Source organism: Oxyura jamaicensis, chromosome 33 (genome assembly GCF_011077185.1).
Source record: "Oxyura jamaicensis isolate SHBP4307 breed ruddy duck chromosome 33, BPBGC_Ojam_1.0, whole genome shotgun sequence".
Classification (NCBI taxonomy): domain Eukaryota; kingdom Metazoa; phylum Chordata; class Aves; order Anseriformes; family Anatidae; genus Oxyura; species Oxyura jamaicensis.
Window position 1 is genome coordinate 667,687 of NC_048924.1, and position 15,065 is coordinate 682,751.

Consider the following 15,065-nt stretch of genomic DNA (forward strand, 5'->3'; position numbering starts at 1 on the left):
GGGACCCCCCCCGCCCCCCCCCCCGGCAGTCCCCTGGCTCACCTGAGCACGTTCCCAGAGCTCTTGATGATCTCCACGATCTCCCGGTGTCGGATGCCTTCCACGTTCAGCCCATTCACCCCCGTGATCGTGTCCCCTGGAGGCGGGGGCAGATGGGATCAGAGACGCCAGCCCCCCCAGCCCCCCCAGCCCCGGACACCCCCCCTGCCCCCCCCCGGGGCTGCGCTCACCAGCCTTGAGTCCTGCCGCCTCGGCTGGGCTCCCGCTGTGCACCTGGCACACGAAGGTGAACATCTCCACGCTGTTCCTGTCCTGGTGGTGCAGCCCGTAGGTCTGAAACCGGTGCCGGGGCGGGGGGGGGGAGGTTTAGGGGCACTGCCCCCTCCCCATTAATAAACCCCAGGGTCCTCCCCCCCCCCACAACAGCCACAGGGCCTGGGGGACGGGGTGGGGGGGGGGGATTTCAACGTTTAAGCAGCACCCAGGGTTGCCGGGTAGTGGGGGGCAGCACCCTGGCTTTTGGGGGGGCTCGCACCGGATGCTTGCGCCCCCACGAAGGGCTCGTCCATCCCCCCCCCCCCGCCACCCCCACCAGGGGAGGCTTCGGTAACGAGGCAGCTCCGTCACCGCTAAAAATAAACCGTGGCTCAGAGACAATTTAAAAATACCCTCCGTGCAAAGCAAGGTGCAGGCTGGAAGGGTGGGGAGCGCGGCACGGCGCGGCGCAGCGCGGCACCCACCTGGATCTCGAAGCCAAAGCTCTCCTCCGCCTTCTTCTCCAGCGTCACCACCCTCCTGGGGGGGGGACACAAGGGTGAGGGACAAGGCAGAGCCCCTTCCCGGCCCGGCCCGCCGAGAGTTTGGCCTCTTCTCTAACTGAACGCTGCCTCGGGGGTTGGGTTTTTCTCGGCGCTGGGTGGACGAGAGCCCGGGGAAAGCGTGGGAGCTGTGGACGGGACCCCCCCGGTGCCGTGCGGGGACCTCGTGGGGACCTCGTGGGGTCTGGGGGTGTCAGGTCCCTGTGGGGAGCTGTGCCCCCCGCTGGCGGCTAATCCTTCACCCACCCTGGGCTCCCCCCCTTCTGCCACCACCCCACCGTGGGGTGTCTGGAGCAGCATCCCGCGGACGCTCCGACCTCTTGCACGTGTCCCCCCCTCTTGTCACCCGCACCCTGGCCCCTACCTGTGCTCCTCTGGGGACTCGCTTGGGGACATCCACTTGAACCCCGCATCCTGTGGCGGAAGCAGAGCCATCAGCAGGGGGCACCGACCTGTTCCCATTCCCCCAGAACCCCCCAGGGACACAGCGGGGAACCCCACGGGGACGAGCACCGTGCCAAGCCAGCACTGGACCAGGACCCGTGCCCGGGCACACCCAGCGCCCTGTGCCCCCCCCCAAGCCCACCCCCCCCCGGTCGGATGGACATAACGAGGCTTTTATCCGTGCTCAAAGCCGCCCTCACATCTGCTCGGCGCTCGCCCCACGCTTTGACGTCGGCTGTGCCGAACCCCAAGTCACGCTCGGGGCGGGGGCGGGCCGGCACAGAGGGGCCCTGTTGGGATTTCAGCGTCGGGCTTTTCATGCAAAGCCGCCTCTCGGCCCCGACAATCAGCCCTTTGTGGAGGGCACGGAGGCGTGGGCAGGCAGAGGGACCAGGAGGACCCTTGCCACGGGGCAGAGGTGACAGAGCTTTCCCCCAGATGCCCCCCGGAGTGGCGCAGGCGGTCGCGTGCGGCCCATCCCGGTGGTGGCCAAGTGCCACCGCGTCCCCCTGCCCTGCACCTAACGGGTGTCACCCCGTGGCCGGAGCGGGTGGCTGTCCCAAACGCGACCCCAAAAGTTTGAGGGCAGAACAGCCGGCGTTGGGTACGTGACTCCGTAGGGAAGGACGCAGCCCATCACGTCGGGTCCCCACGTCACCCTCAGCACAGGGAGGTGACACAGGACGCCTTGGCCCCGTTAGGGACGTCTCCTGCGGTGGCCTCGGTCAGCAAACGGGAACCAGGCCCACGGCACGTGACTCCGCATGGCTGCGAGAGCCACTTCTGCTCCGGATGTCGGCTCCGCTCTCGCTTCCCTCCGACGCTCAGGAAGCACCGCGGGGCCCGGGGGAGCACTAGGGCGGTGACGGGCCCGGCGCTGCCAGAGAGGGGCTTTCCCAAGGCACGGGGGCCGTGGGGACGTGCCCGTCCTGGTGGCACGGCCACGCACACACGGGGAGCGGGGACCCGTTCCCGTACCCCAAAGCCAGCGGGGGAAGGAGGCGGGGAGGAACTGGGGCACGATGTAGGGCTTGGAGGGGGGACACCGGGGCAGGATGGGGACGCGGGGAAGGTGCTGCGGCTGGGAGCAGGGAGGAATCGGGACAGGAGGCGATGCTTGGGGTGGGGGGACGTTGGGGCAGGACGGGGGCGTTGGGCAGGCTCCGGGGCAGGACGCGGGTGCAGGATGGGAGCAGGGAGGACACGGATTTAAGGACAGGGGCGCGGGGACGGCACAGGACCCCCCCGGGGCGGTGATGCTGAGCCGGCCGCGGGACACAACCACAACCCCCGGTGCTTTCCCGCGGACGGGGCCACGGCGCTCCCCGCCAGCCCGGTACCGATCGCGGCTCCCCGACCTCCCCAGCTCCGGTGCACGAACCGGAGGCGGCGGGGGGGGGGAAGGGGGAGAAACACCGGCAAACAACCCCTCGCCTTCCCGGGGCCGCCCTACCTTGCGCACGCGGGGCAGGGTCCCGCCGGCGGCCGCCAGCGCCCGGTAGACGTCGGCGGGGCCGGGGCGCTCCGGAGCCGGGGCCGGGGCCGCATCCTCCTCCTTCGGCCGGAGCCGCCGCAGGCGCCGCAGGGTCATGGCCGGGCCGCTCCGCCCAGCGCGCCGCTATATCAGCCCGCGGGGGCGGGGCCAGGGAAGGCCACGCCCCCAAATCCCACCAGGACACGCCCCCATCACGCTAAAACACGCCTCCAAGGCCGTTAGGACCCGCCCCCAAGCCGCCTGGACACGCCCTAATTCCACTAAGACCCGCCCCCAATCGCGTTAGGACACGCCCCCTCCATGCTCAAAGCCACGCCCACCTCTGGTTTTGACCCCGCCCCATCTAAGCCACTCCCCCTTCCCTCTAAGCCCCGCCCCCTGCTCCTGAGGTGACCAGAGCAGGCCCCGTTGAGCGGGGTGGCTTTGGGGGGTCCCCATGGCCCCCTCCCTGCCCCCCCAGCAGGGCCCTGCTCCCCCCCAGCCCCAGGGACGGGGGCTCCAGAGCAGGGCCCCGGGCCCAGCAGGAGGCTGGAGGAGATGGAGGGGAGAAGGGAAGCAGGGGAAGCCCCTGGGTGCTGAGCTGGGCTCCCCCCTTCCCCCCCCCCATTTGCTGTGTAGCCCCACTTCTCCCCTTCCCTGGCACGGGTCTGTTTAGGGTGGGTACACAACCTTTGTTTCTCCACGAGAATTACTCAAAATCCCCGATCCGGCCTCGTTTGAAGGTATCAGAACCAAAAACGTGACCCCCTGGAGCGGTGCAGCTGACTGGTCTCCAGCAGCAGGCATTACGGTTAAGCTGACAGGGACGTGACTGACGCAGAGCTAGGCCGAAGCAGGCGTATTCTGCACCAGGCAGGGCCCACAGAGAGATTTAGGTCCCAGAAATTTGGGGCCACAGAGAAATCCGGGGCCCAGAACACAGCCTAAGCATACCAAAAACGTTTTACAACCAACCTGAGAATATGAAACCTGGGGAGCGTGGTTTGCCCCTCAACGGAGGCAACACGGTAGCTGTAACTTGACGGCTCCGAATTCAAGATTTACCCGCCTGAAAAATCCAAGAGGGACCGGCCTGAGAAAGTACCAGCACGTGCTTAATGCCCGGTGAAAACCACCCTATTCTGAGCTTTAGCCAGTCCAAAAAGCAGGTCAGGAAGGAAGAATATATTCAACGCACGCAGATTTACATGCAGAGCAGCACTCGTGTGCCCAGAGAACTACAAAGGGCAGAAAAGGCACAAAAAGTTTGCCTAATGCTGCACAATGACGGCGCCACCCCAGAGCTCTGTCGTCTCATTTCCTAGAGGAGAGGTAAAGGCCGATTTTGCTTCGAAACAAAACAAAACCAACAAAAAAGCATTCACTCGACTCAACCCGGGCCTCGTTTTTTTGGAACCGGGTTATTTTTGCGGCAGACCCAGGGCCACGGGCAGGGACTTCAAACAAAGCTGAGGGTGAGCCCAGCTGGCGGCTGCCCCTCCGTGCCACACCGCTGCCGTTAGCCTGAGACCACGGGGGACCCCAGACACCAGCGGATTTTCCCCTTGATCCGCTCCCATGCTCATTAACAGGAGGCTTTAATTAGGGGAATTAGTCCAGGAGGAGCACCAGTTGCCCTCCAAGCAAACAGGATTTTCACAGGGAGCCGCATGCCCACGTGGATGTCGAGGCGCCAGCCGGCCCAGGGGCTGCCTTGGAGAGATGCCTCTTGTGCACCCTCCTGCTCCTGGTCACCAGCCCTGGAGGGGGAAGAGCTCCCGAGCCCGGCTGCTGAGCCCTGCCTGGGCTGGAAACCCCCCTCTGCCCCCTCGTCTCACCTGCGCTGCCATCGGGACATCCGACTGCACCGTGGACGACGGAAGCCAGCGATGGGAACGTTCACCGCTGAGATTTGCTGAGCAGGGTGCTAGGGAGATGGTTTTAGCAAGCCCCACCGGATCTCTCTTGGGCTCAGGGGGCTTTTCCTCTGCCAGACAGCAGCCCCAGCTTTGTGCCAGTGCCACCAGGCAGGGCAGGGACAGAGCTGACCCCAAGCGGCCCTGGTCTGGTCCCTCCCAGGGATGAACAACAGATGTCTGGGTTGCTGCTGGCTTTCAGCAAACAGCTGAAAGGCCGGGGGGCAGGCTGCAGCTCAGAGGTCCTGGATTCCAGACACCCCCTCCACCTGCCCCACAGCACAGGCAGCTTCACCCCACAGCACCCACCTGGGTCCTGGCTGCTCAGTTCCTACCCCTCTGCAGCAAACAGCGAGAGACTCCGACACCTCATGTGAATAAAACAAACTTTTAATAATGTACAGCAGAAATCGACAGCCTTGTTTTATATTAAACAAAAGATTTCCTATATTACATTGTATTTACATTTGCATACTGAAGAGGTAAAGTGTCTAAGTGGCTATTTTACAGTCCATTTCTAATAAAATATACAAAACCAAACAAATAAAAGGGGCAGATTAAGTACCATGAGATCTGTTCTGAAGCCAGCGTACCACCGATTAACCCTGCGCCACAGACAAGAAGCACGAGCTCTGTACCTCTGCCCCTCCCCAAGGCGATTTGCGAGTATCTGACGTCTCCCCTCCTGGTTCCCCACTGCTGCGGCGTCAGCCTCTTGTCCTGATCTGTCTGTAGTGTTGCATTTTTTAAACAGCTGCTGCAGCTACCTCTGAGCCGGGCACGTTTCAGAGCCGGGCAGTGATTCCTATGTTTGCTACCAGTCAGCTAAGTAAGCACTGCACCTCCCCGGCACGTGTTTTGCATGAAAAGTGCTGTGTAAATGCTACATAGTCAGCGTTCCCACCTCAGATCCTACTCAGTTTTGAGTATCTTCTGATGGCGTTTTCTCTACGAAAACCAGGCTTCTCTAATCCTCCTTGTAGGGGATGCCCTGCCATCCTGCCCTCACCCCTTCCACCTCGATCCGCTCCGCTGTCTGCTGTTTGGTTTAGCGCTGAGGCAGATGCATGTGTGGCTACAGTTGGAGGGGCGGGTGAGTGAATCAGTGCAAGTTACGTAGCTGATTTAGTGTCCTCGAAAAGCAGCCCGCACAGTTAACAGGGACAGGAGACTCGTACTCTGAAAGGAGAACGCGCGGCGCTCGCAGAGGAGCGCGCGGCGGACGTACCTACCGGCGTGATGGGCTTTCCTACGGCAGTTAATTTCACAGTCGCTAAGATTTCCTCCCCAACCCGCTGGGATGGGGCCATCGCCAGGGTCCCGTTACAGCAGCCGGAGAGCCTTTAGGGTTGTCTGTGAAGTGCCCACCACCGCGGTTTCTAAATGCAGAAGGGTTTGGTTAAGGGACGGACGGTACTGGAGACACAAGGTAGCCCCTGGCTGGGGAACGAGGCAGAACAAATCGGAAAGGGAAGGGAAGCTGTACATTCACAAAGCGCACACCTCCACGCTGCTCCATGAACCAGGCCCTCCCGGGGCAGCCTCGTGCTGCCCGACAGCTAAAAATCCACGGGAGGATGCAAAACGGCTCCAAACACGATGCGAAAAAAAAAAAAAAAAAAAAAACACTCCTCACTTTACACAGATAAAGTCACGGACAAGATTGGGGGTCAGGGGAAAGACAGACACACGGACAGATACACAGACAGCAAGAAGAGAGTGTTTAAAAAAAAAACATTAACCCCGGCGGCCGGAGCAGAGATGAAACCTCACCTTACAGAACAGGCGCAAGGTTTGAATAGAAACAGTTCCAGTGTAAATCGAGCTGTGTGCATTTGGTTTTCCTTTTTTTTTTTCTTTTTTTTTTTTTTTTTTTTTGCAGTGATTTCTTTACAAACAAACAGGTCAAGAGGTAATAATTCTAGATTGTTTTTCTTCTCTTATAAAGAATTAACAACATTAAAAAAAGTTAAAATCCAGGCCCTCCCAGAAAATAATAATAATAATAAAAAATAATCAAAACCACTCCAGTTAAAAGTTATGGCTTCAGAGTTATATACCGTAGATACTGACCTAACCACCAAGCAACGCTTCCCAGATTGCCTCTGATGCTGCAGGCAGCACGACAGACTCAGTCCTCAAGCTACTTCTGGTTTTGCTAGGCCCAGCTGCAGACAACAGTCGAACCAACTCTACCTCACCCTGATTCGGCATTTAATCAAAATAAAAGTCATGCAGTTCCCCCCACCCCACAAGTGATACACAGCCACTTCCAGATTATGAGATATTTATATATGTATATTAAAAAGACGGACGTTGATTTCCAAACCCACACCCCACCGTCAGATCCTGCGAAGTGCTGAGTGCCTCTCGGGAGGTGCAGAGCAGCGCCAGACACCCGGCCCCTCGCGGTCTGCCCCAAGCTGCAGAGCGCTCCCGCGAGGGTGCCTCGATGGTGGACTCAGGAATCGCGTTCCTACAAGAACGGTCTCCTGCGTTTCCCCACGGCCTGATCTCCTTCCAGTTGGGATCAGTGCCTGCTCCGTCTCCGACACGCATCTCAGCTCCGTGGCATCTCCCCCGGCTTTCTTTCCGCGCTACCAAGAATTCAAACCCCAGGGAATCAAGGCAAAAAGCCCGGACTCCGCGAGCGAAGTCAGTTCCTTGTTTTGTCTTAAAAAAATAAAATAAAATAAAATAGGGAGGGGGTGGCAGTGAGGCAACCTGATGGGAAGTTCCTGCAGCCGGAGAACGGGCGGCGAGGCCACAGCACCCATCGGAGAGCTAAGGATCTGGTTCTAAGCAGCCTGTCCAAGCCAGACAACGCTCACTACAGAACAAGGAGAGCACCAGCACGCACAGCTCAAAAAAGGGACACTCTAGATTTGCACATGCACAGAAAGCACGAACGGAGATGAGCCACCCTACGGGCAGACACTGCACGTCTACGGAAGGAGATGAACAGGCACAGGGGACACGCGCACCTTGCGCATGCATACACCATTGCGCACACTGACAGCCAGTCAGATTGTTGTTTTTCTTGTGTTTTTGTTTTTTTTTTTTTGACTTAGAATTTTTCAAGCTTAAGAAAAAGGAGGGAAATGGTTTCACGAAGCTGATCAACTGTTCAGGCTCAGCCTCTCAGAAGGGAGCACCATTTGTGTTGCAATGCCTTTTCTGCATTAACGTGCCAGTCCTTGGAAAACCCTCAGAGCATGGCAAGAAAACCTTCTTCCCTTTCCCTTCCCACTCCCAGCACCTAGCACCCCGGCCTCAAAACACTGCCAACGGGTGCGTCACGCGCACTGAACTTTACAGGGATTTCCATTAAAGAAACAAGAGTTACGATCATGGCTGAGATCCCTCAGGTAAGTCCCTCTCAAGTCTTCACGCTGTCAGGAGGTGATCGTAAAAGGTTTCTGATTGTTTCATACCCAAGCAGGGAAGAGAGCAATTCAAGAGGCTCTGTCACCCCACCTAGCAGCCTGCAGGTCACGCTGTCTGGTTGGTAGCAGTAGATTGGGCAGAAACACGAGGTAGGCCTCCGTCACACGTCTACTCTAGCATGGCAGCTTTGTGCAGTTTCCTCATGCTGGGGCTCAGAGCCTAGATTTTCACATCTTCCTGGACACTGAGCTGTGAGAGGGTTTTCTTAATGCGGAGGGCGGTGAGCCGAGCCGCTCCGTTGGCGTACCAGCACTCCCGCATCATCTTACCCATCACCCGTAGTGCCTAGGCAAGAAACAAGGGCAGACATCAGTCCTCTCCTCGACCCCAGGACGGCCTGCTGGGCTGTGGCCTCCTAAAACTAGAGCTCAGCCTATGGTAACTTGCTCTCTACTCACCTTGTCGAGGGGAGAAGGGGATGATAAGGTGAAAGCAGATCTTACCTCGTAGCTTTGCCACCAGTTTGGGATGTTAGGCCTTAATTTCTGATCACATACAACCTTCCGCATCTCCTCAATCGAAGGATCAGAGGGTACGAGGTCGTAGTATGGAAGCTGATATTCTTCGTGGATACCTGAAGGAAAGAGAAGGGGAAATGCAATTCCTGGGAGAGTGGATCATCCCCACAGAGCTCACTGAAGGCAGACAGATTCTGGTTTAGACAATATGACTCACTGCTGAGATGCGTCAACGCTTTGCAGTTATTTAGAACAGAAACGAAGGATCTGGGATTCGAGTTTACAAGAAAAATTCAGGGAAATAAAATACAGCTGCCCAAACTGGAACAGAGTCAGCGTGCTGCGATCGACACCTCCCACCACAGAGGAAGGGTCGAGGAACCTCGACTGAGCGGCAGTTGGCAGGACTGCTGCACACATGACAGCACCGCGCTCCGGCTCGCAGCTGGATGTGCCAAGTCACTCATTCATACCAATTCAAGGGGAAGAAAGTTAAGCCACCGGACTGGCACCACCATTTAAAATCCATCCAGAAGAGCAGACACCACCCAGAACGTTAACTCCCACCTCCCCACAAAGGCCAGTCTTAACAGGAGCCTTGGGTCGCTTTTGTTGACTCCCTTGGTAGCAACGCACACGGATGTATCTTCCTGCAGCCCTGTGCTCCAGGGCCTCCAACACCCAACCAGCAGAGCCCATCGAGGCCGGGAAAGCCAGATGCAAGCCAGGCTGTTGGCACAAGCACCTGAATGGGTATTACCTCCTGCGTTGCACCTTCGAGCAATCTCCCAGTAGACCAAGCCCAAAGCATAGATATCGGCACACTTAAATGAATCAAAATGCTTCATGTTAATGGTTTCATCCAAGACTTCAGGTGCCATGTATCTGCAGAACAGAAAAGGATCAGCATGTTAGTTTGGAGAGGGGATTCACTCTCTGACAGTAAATGGCAAGTTCTCCCGCACAGCGCTTCTCAGCAGATGAAACTGGGTATCGCACAGTCTTCATCAGCACAGAACCGGGCCCAACGGCCCAACGGAGTGAACAAAACTCAAAAGAGAATAGTTGGGAAAGAGGCAAAAACACCCAAAAAGCACATCAAGCTCCAGACAACAGGCCCCAAAAGGCTTCTGAGAATGCCAAGCGTGTTGTCAAGTATTATACGAGCTCCCTGGTGCTGAGTTTACAAAGCTGGCCTACGCCTCTCAGCTCGATGGCACCCAGAGATGGAGGGACGCCAGCTCTGAACACAATGCCGACACTCTGCAAGACACTGGAAATATTTAAGACAGAAAATTTCACCAGCGCTAAACAGCAGCTCAGGCATTTGTCAGTCAAACTGCGATGCCTTCGAATGCCGGCTGGGAACGCTGCTCCCCTACCGTTTGGTTCCGACCCTTTGGTTCGGTGCAATATCAATCGTATCCGTAACTGAATCGTGCCGGACGGCCAGGCCGAGGTCAGCGATGGCACATGTGCCATTCTTCTTCACCAAGATGTTCTTGGATTTCAAGTCTCTGTGAGCAATGCCAGGCTTTCCTAATAGGACAAAACAACAAGTAGCAGGGATCAAGGTCTGGTGAAATCCGTTAGTCTCAATAGCACAGAGGCAGGACTGGATCTCATGGCGTTAGTTAAATTCTCAGTGTCGCAACACATTTTCCTGTTTGGACACACTTCAGTGATGAAGAAAAGAGCAGTGCTGCCCGCCTATGGTTTGCAAAGGCTCCGTTCACGCTTCAGAGGTACTGCTGATGCAGTAGCATCCAGGGGCCTCAAGAGGGACATAAACTCCATCCCAGGCATCAGGCACGTTTCTGTGGACTTGAGGAGTTTGTAACTGCTGCTGCCTGTGCTACCTTCCCACCCAAGTCGCACCAATTTTAGGATGCAGATGTGAAATGCTGGCCTAATTCCCAGAAGGAAGGCGAACACACTCCACTGCCAGCAAAAACAATCAGTCCGTCGCTGGTCAATACTGACCAAAAGAAAGCAATTCTGCTTTATTCTCCCGGTAAGAACTCCCAGCCTCTCTCCAGACTTTGCTCTTACCTTGAGTTCCCACGATCTCCATGTGTAGGTGGGCCAGCCCACTCGCAGCAGACAGGGCAAGCTTGATCATCCCCTCAATAGTCACCGTGTATCGATTAAGGTAGTCGAAGAGAGATCCGTGCTCGTGGTAATCGGAGACAAGCCACAGCTGAGTCCACGTGCCATTATCTGCAGCAGGAAGGAGAGACTGTGCTCAGATGGGTACCATGCAGGGACAGAACAAAGCCACTGAGCATGCTGCACCCCTTCTTTTTGGGACAGAGGAGAACTACTGGGTAAGGCTGCAGCTCAACAGCCAGCCTGGGGGCAAGCGAGTCAACAACAGCAGTGAATTTCACCATCCTTTGGTGGGAATATGTAGAGCATTTGAAAAGCACGTTGGTGGTTTTCTTTAACCATGTAACTGCAAATCCAAGCGAAGAAACAACTCCTAATAAAGTCTCTGCTCTCAGGACCGGGGGACGTTTTACCTTTGTTGTCTGCAGCAATAAATCCCAGGATGTTCTCATGTCGCAGCATAACAGTTTGATATATTTCCGCTTCCCTAAACCAGGACCGCTCCTCACGTGAAGAGAAGATTTTTACAGCCACATCACCTCCACGCCATCTGCCACGCCACACTTCCCCAAAGCGGCCTTTGCCGATGATCTCCTGAAGGACGATTGTCCGAGCCACGGTCCGCTGGACAAAAAGCGGCAAACCTACCAGCAAGAAAACAGAAAACTGAATGTCTGCTGCAGCAAAAGAAACTCCTGAAGCCCCGGAGTCTGCAGCGGAGCATTATCAAACCTAGAAGGCTCTGCATTTGGTAACGCTCAGCTTGCCTAAGACCCAAAACAGCAAATGGTGGTAGCTCCTGTGCCTGTGTAGGACGTACCATTTGGCTGCTCCGAAAGCATCTGCATATCGCTTTGAAGTAGCTTGCAAACCACCAGTGATTAGGCATACAGCAGTCAGGGAACTACTGCTCTACAGCAGATCAAAGCAACTTCAGCCTGAATATGGAGAGGGGAACTTGAAGAAATTCCACTAAAAAGCAGCAAATTCCCGGAACTTCTCCGGAGAAAGCAGTTCCAACAAAGTTGCCACCTCTTACGGAAGTTACAGAGCTCACCTGCGGACAGTGAGTACAGAAGAGATCCCTAAACACTTCATATGTGGTGCTGGAGGTTTATTCCCTGGTGGAATATCAGGTTGCTATATTCTCTGCCTCTGTGGATTATCCTACAGTTTCCGTCTGCTGTAAAATTCAGTGTTGTTTTTTTTTTTTTAACCTAACTGCTTTCATAGTTCAAAGCCACGAATAAAATGATTACTCCCCTAGCTAGTCAAGGAATGACTTCTTTTAACTGCTACGAAAGTGAACACCGTACACTTCACGAACACACTGTTCACCTTGAAATACCCAAGGGCTCTTTGGGATGAAACAGGCTGCACAAACGGCATTTGCACACTTAATTCAGCTGCTGGAATCTCTCCCATTTTCCTGCCAGATTTGATGCAGGTGAAATCCTGCACCTCCCTCGGAGAGCCAATAACCCACAGGTTAGCAATTAATGTCTGTTTCCAACCCAAATCCAATTTCAGGACTAAATTTGAAATAAATGCGGCCGTGTGAGTTATCCTTTAGCAGACAAGGAGGAAAACCACACAAAGCTGTTTTTACACCTCACCAGTTAAGGAGGAGTTGAACCATTGCTCTTACCTAGTCTAGGCACTGAACGCTGACGTTACAGTCTGCTGCATGACCGAAACTAAAATGTGCCCCCCTTATAACCCATGACAAGGCAACCTGAACAGGCTGATGAGGCAAGGACCTTCCACCAGTGCAAAGCTGGGAGGACTAGAGCCAGAACACACTGCCAGGTCACTTCCAGTCGTCTCTTAATACCTGAGCCAGAGCCAGAGGTGGAGAGATCATAGACCAGGTCTTGCAAAGTCTTATCCTTCGACAGGCACATCTCACAAGAGGGGTCTTCCATATCCAGCCGCTGACGATTGTGGTAGACCCGTTGGTGGTGGTGAAAAACAAAGACGACGATGATCATGACCACGAACACGAGGAAGACAGGTCCAGCAATCACCGCCACCAGCTCCACAGGACCCCAGCTGGATGGGGGTTCGTTATCTTTCAGGTGTCCTTGAGAGAAAAGGGAAGAGAGGAAAAAAAACACAGGCTCTTTTAGGAAATTGTCACTCCTTCAGTGTTCTTTAAGGACCTTCTTCTTGTGTTTTAATTATCCTCAAGACTATTTTAGCTTGCTGCTCCAGGATGGTAAAGGACACATCAAATAACAGTGGTAACAGGGGAATGATCGATTCACCAGGCAGGCAAACTACACTGAAAACCCACAAAAGATGACGATGCTTCATTTGTGGCATCAGGGGTTACAGCCTCTGCTATCTAAAAGGGGGTGGGAGCCTGTTCCGGGCCAACTGCTAGAACAGCCTGCGTTCTACCTTCCCCTGGAACTCTCCAAGTGGGAGAAAAAAAACAACCAGCAGTAAGGACTCAGCTCTGCCTCTGTCCCCCCTGTCTTGCAACAGCCAGCAAAGACTTGTACACAAAGACAACAATTACTTGAGAACAAACAGGACCTCCCCTACGGCACCCAGGGAAAATGGGTACTGCAGTCTTTACCAGACCCAGTAAATATCAGCCCAAAACGGAGAGGAACAAGGTATGAGGAAGTACTGCATGCCTTCTCCGTCCCAACTGGAAAGCAGCAGCCTTTTCCCACACCCTCACTCAAAGGCAGGGCTGCTTCCTCTTTGCGCGTTCAGAATTCAGGCACCCCTCCACCCCACACACTTCCCTCCAAAGCTGCTGCACCGTTCCCGTCCTCGTGCCTCACCCCTGAAAAGATCTGCGGTCCTGAAGGAAGGAAAGCAAGTCTATCAGATAAAAGGCAGGCAAGGCAGCGCCGGAAAAGGGATCCGAGCTGTGCCCAGAAAACATGAGCTGACCTCAGGCCATCGCAGACACAGAGCACCATGCAGCAGAAGCTTAGATTTGACTGCAGATGAAGGTATCTGCTGGTGCTTCCAGGAGCCTGCGCGGCTATCAGCAGCAGGGCTGATAAGGCGAGAGGAGGCTCCTAACACGGAGCTGCTGAGTGAAGGTGGGGGAAAAAAAACAAACCCACAACCGAACATTGGAAGCTTCTCCTACCCTAAAGTACAACCTCATCATCTGGTGACATTTTGTCTGCCACAGGGGAGTTCAAGCAACTCCGCATTTTAATTTGAAGTAGTTTGTTATTATTTCCACTTTAGAAATCGAGGGAATAAGCCAAGCGCTCAAGTTCACACAGCGACCTAAGGGAAAAAGTGAAAACAGTGCCGGGAACACCTCCCGCCCGATCCCAAGCAGACAGCCTCTACCCTCTGCACTTCAAACAGACGATTTATTTAGCTCTCTACTCACCGCTGGGAACCATTAAATCAATTTTGTTGCAAAAATCGGAGTAGCAGCAGTGAGTATTACGCAGATCTTCGGAACTCAGGCAATAGAAGGGTTTCCCAGCAGGGATCAGTTTTGCCTCAGGAATGCAGGTCCGAACGTGATGTTTCACACCATCCAGGTTGAAGACGGACACCATGCACGCGCCGTCCGTTTCACACGTGGAGTTTGCTTGTTTGCAGTCGGAGCACAAACACGTCAAAGCTGCAGAAATCAAAACGAGATCAGCTCCTTCAAACTCGCCAGAGGCCAGGCGTTCCTTTCTTCCTCAGCCTGCCCCCCTCAGAGGGAACGAGCCAGTCTTAGGTCCGGGAAGAACTGGCTTTAGTAACAGAACAAGTCACATTTGCTACTGTAGACGCAACAACCTGCCTTGAGCACCGAATACAACGTGGAAGAGCAACGCCTTTCCAGAAGGTGACTGCTGGCACTTGCCCTTGTTGCAACCAACCGTTAGAGATGACCCAAGTCATCCCTGCAAACTAGGCTACGTTTTACCAAGACCCACTCCCAGTCCGACCTAGGGTCGGAACGCAAACCGAGACGCGGCACTCGCTGCCCTTGGCAGACCGATCGCACCCGAACGCCCCGCGCGGGCCTCGGCCACGCCATGGCCGAGCTGCCCGACACAGGCCAGCGAGGGACGTCCACCTCCACGGGCAGCAAGCAGCTGGCCGATGCCTACCCAAAACCCAAACCGACTCCACAAGCCGAGCGTGCTGCACCCGACCAGATCGGTCACTTATTTAGTAACTGCCTCCCTGATCCGAGACGCTACCTTGGGTCAAATACATTCCTGGCTTTTTGCCTGCTCTCCGCGAACATTATTTGGGTAAAGAGCGAAGGAGACACTCCGAGGCGGATTCCCACATTTTTCGGCCTCCCAGCTGTCGCTGTGCTTTTCTCAAGCTGCCTGAAAAACCGTAAGCAAATCCCCAGGCATCGCCAGGGTTGGGAACAAAGAGCGAGTACAACAATGTCAAGAAGAAGGGT

The 15,065-nt window shown here is 55.4% G+C and overlaps 2 protein-coding genes across 2 annotated transcripts in view; both read right to left on the reverse strand.

The window, feature by feature from the left end:
- Positions 1–2,854, reverse strand: part of TAMALIN (trafficking regulator and scaffold protein tamalin) — a 3,592-nt gene extending 738 nt beyond the window's left edge. Inside the window, 5 exon segments of the mRNA XM_035308886.1 lie at positions 6–136; positions 231–333; positions 741–795; positions 1,183–1,232; positions 2,716–2,854. Coding sequence (XP_035164777.1) covers positions 6–136; positions 231–333; positions 741–795; positions 1,183–1,232; positions 2,716–2,853 — 477 coding nt within the window. The 5' untranslated portion in view covers position 2,854.
- Positions 2,855–5,026: 2,172 nt separating this feature from the next.
- ACVR1B (activin A receptor type 1B) lies at positions 5,027–14,307 on the reverse strand. The gene is made up of 8 exons (XM_035308885.1): positions 14,037–14,307; positions 12,501–12,749; positions 11,080–11,310; positions 10,610–10,777; positions 9,940–10,096; positions 9,318–9,442; positions 8,543–8,673; positions 5,027–8,384 (listed from the first exon to the last, which is right to left on the reverse strand). Exons 1-8 carry the CDS (start codon positions 14,209–14,211, stop codon positions 8,259–8,261), a joined length of 1,362 nt encoding a protein of 453 aa, XP_035164776.1. The 5' UTR covers positions 14,212–14,307; the 3' UTR covers positions 5,027–8,258.
- Between the last annotated feature and the right edge of the window lie 758 nt (positions 14,308–15,065).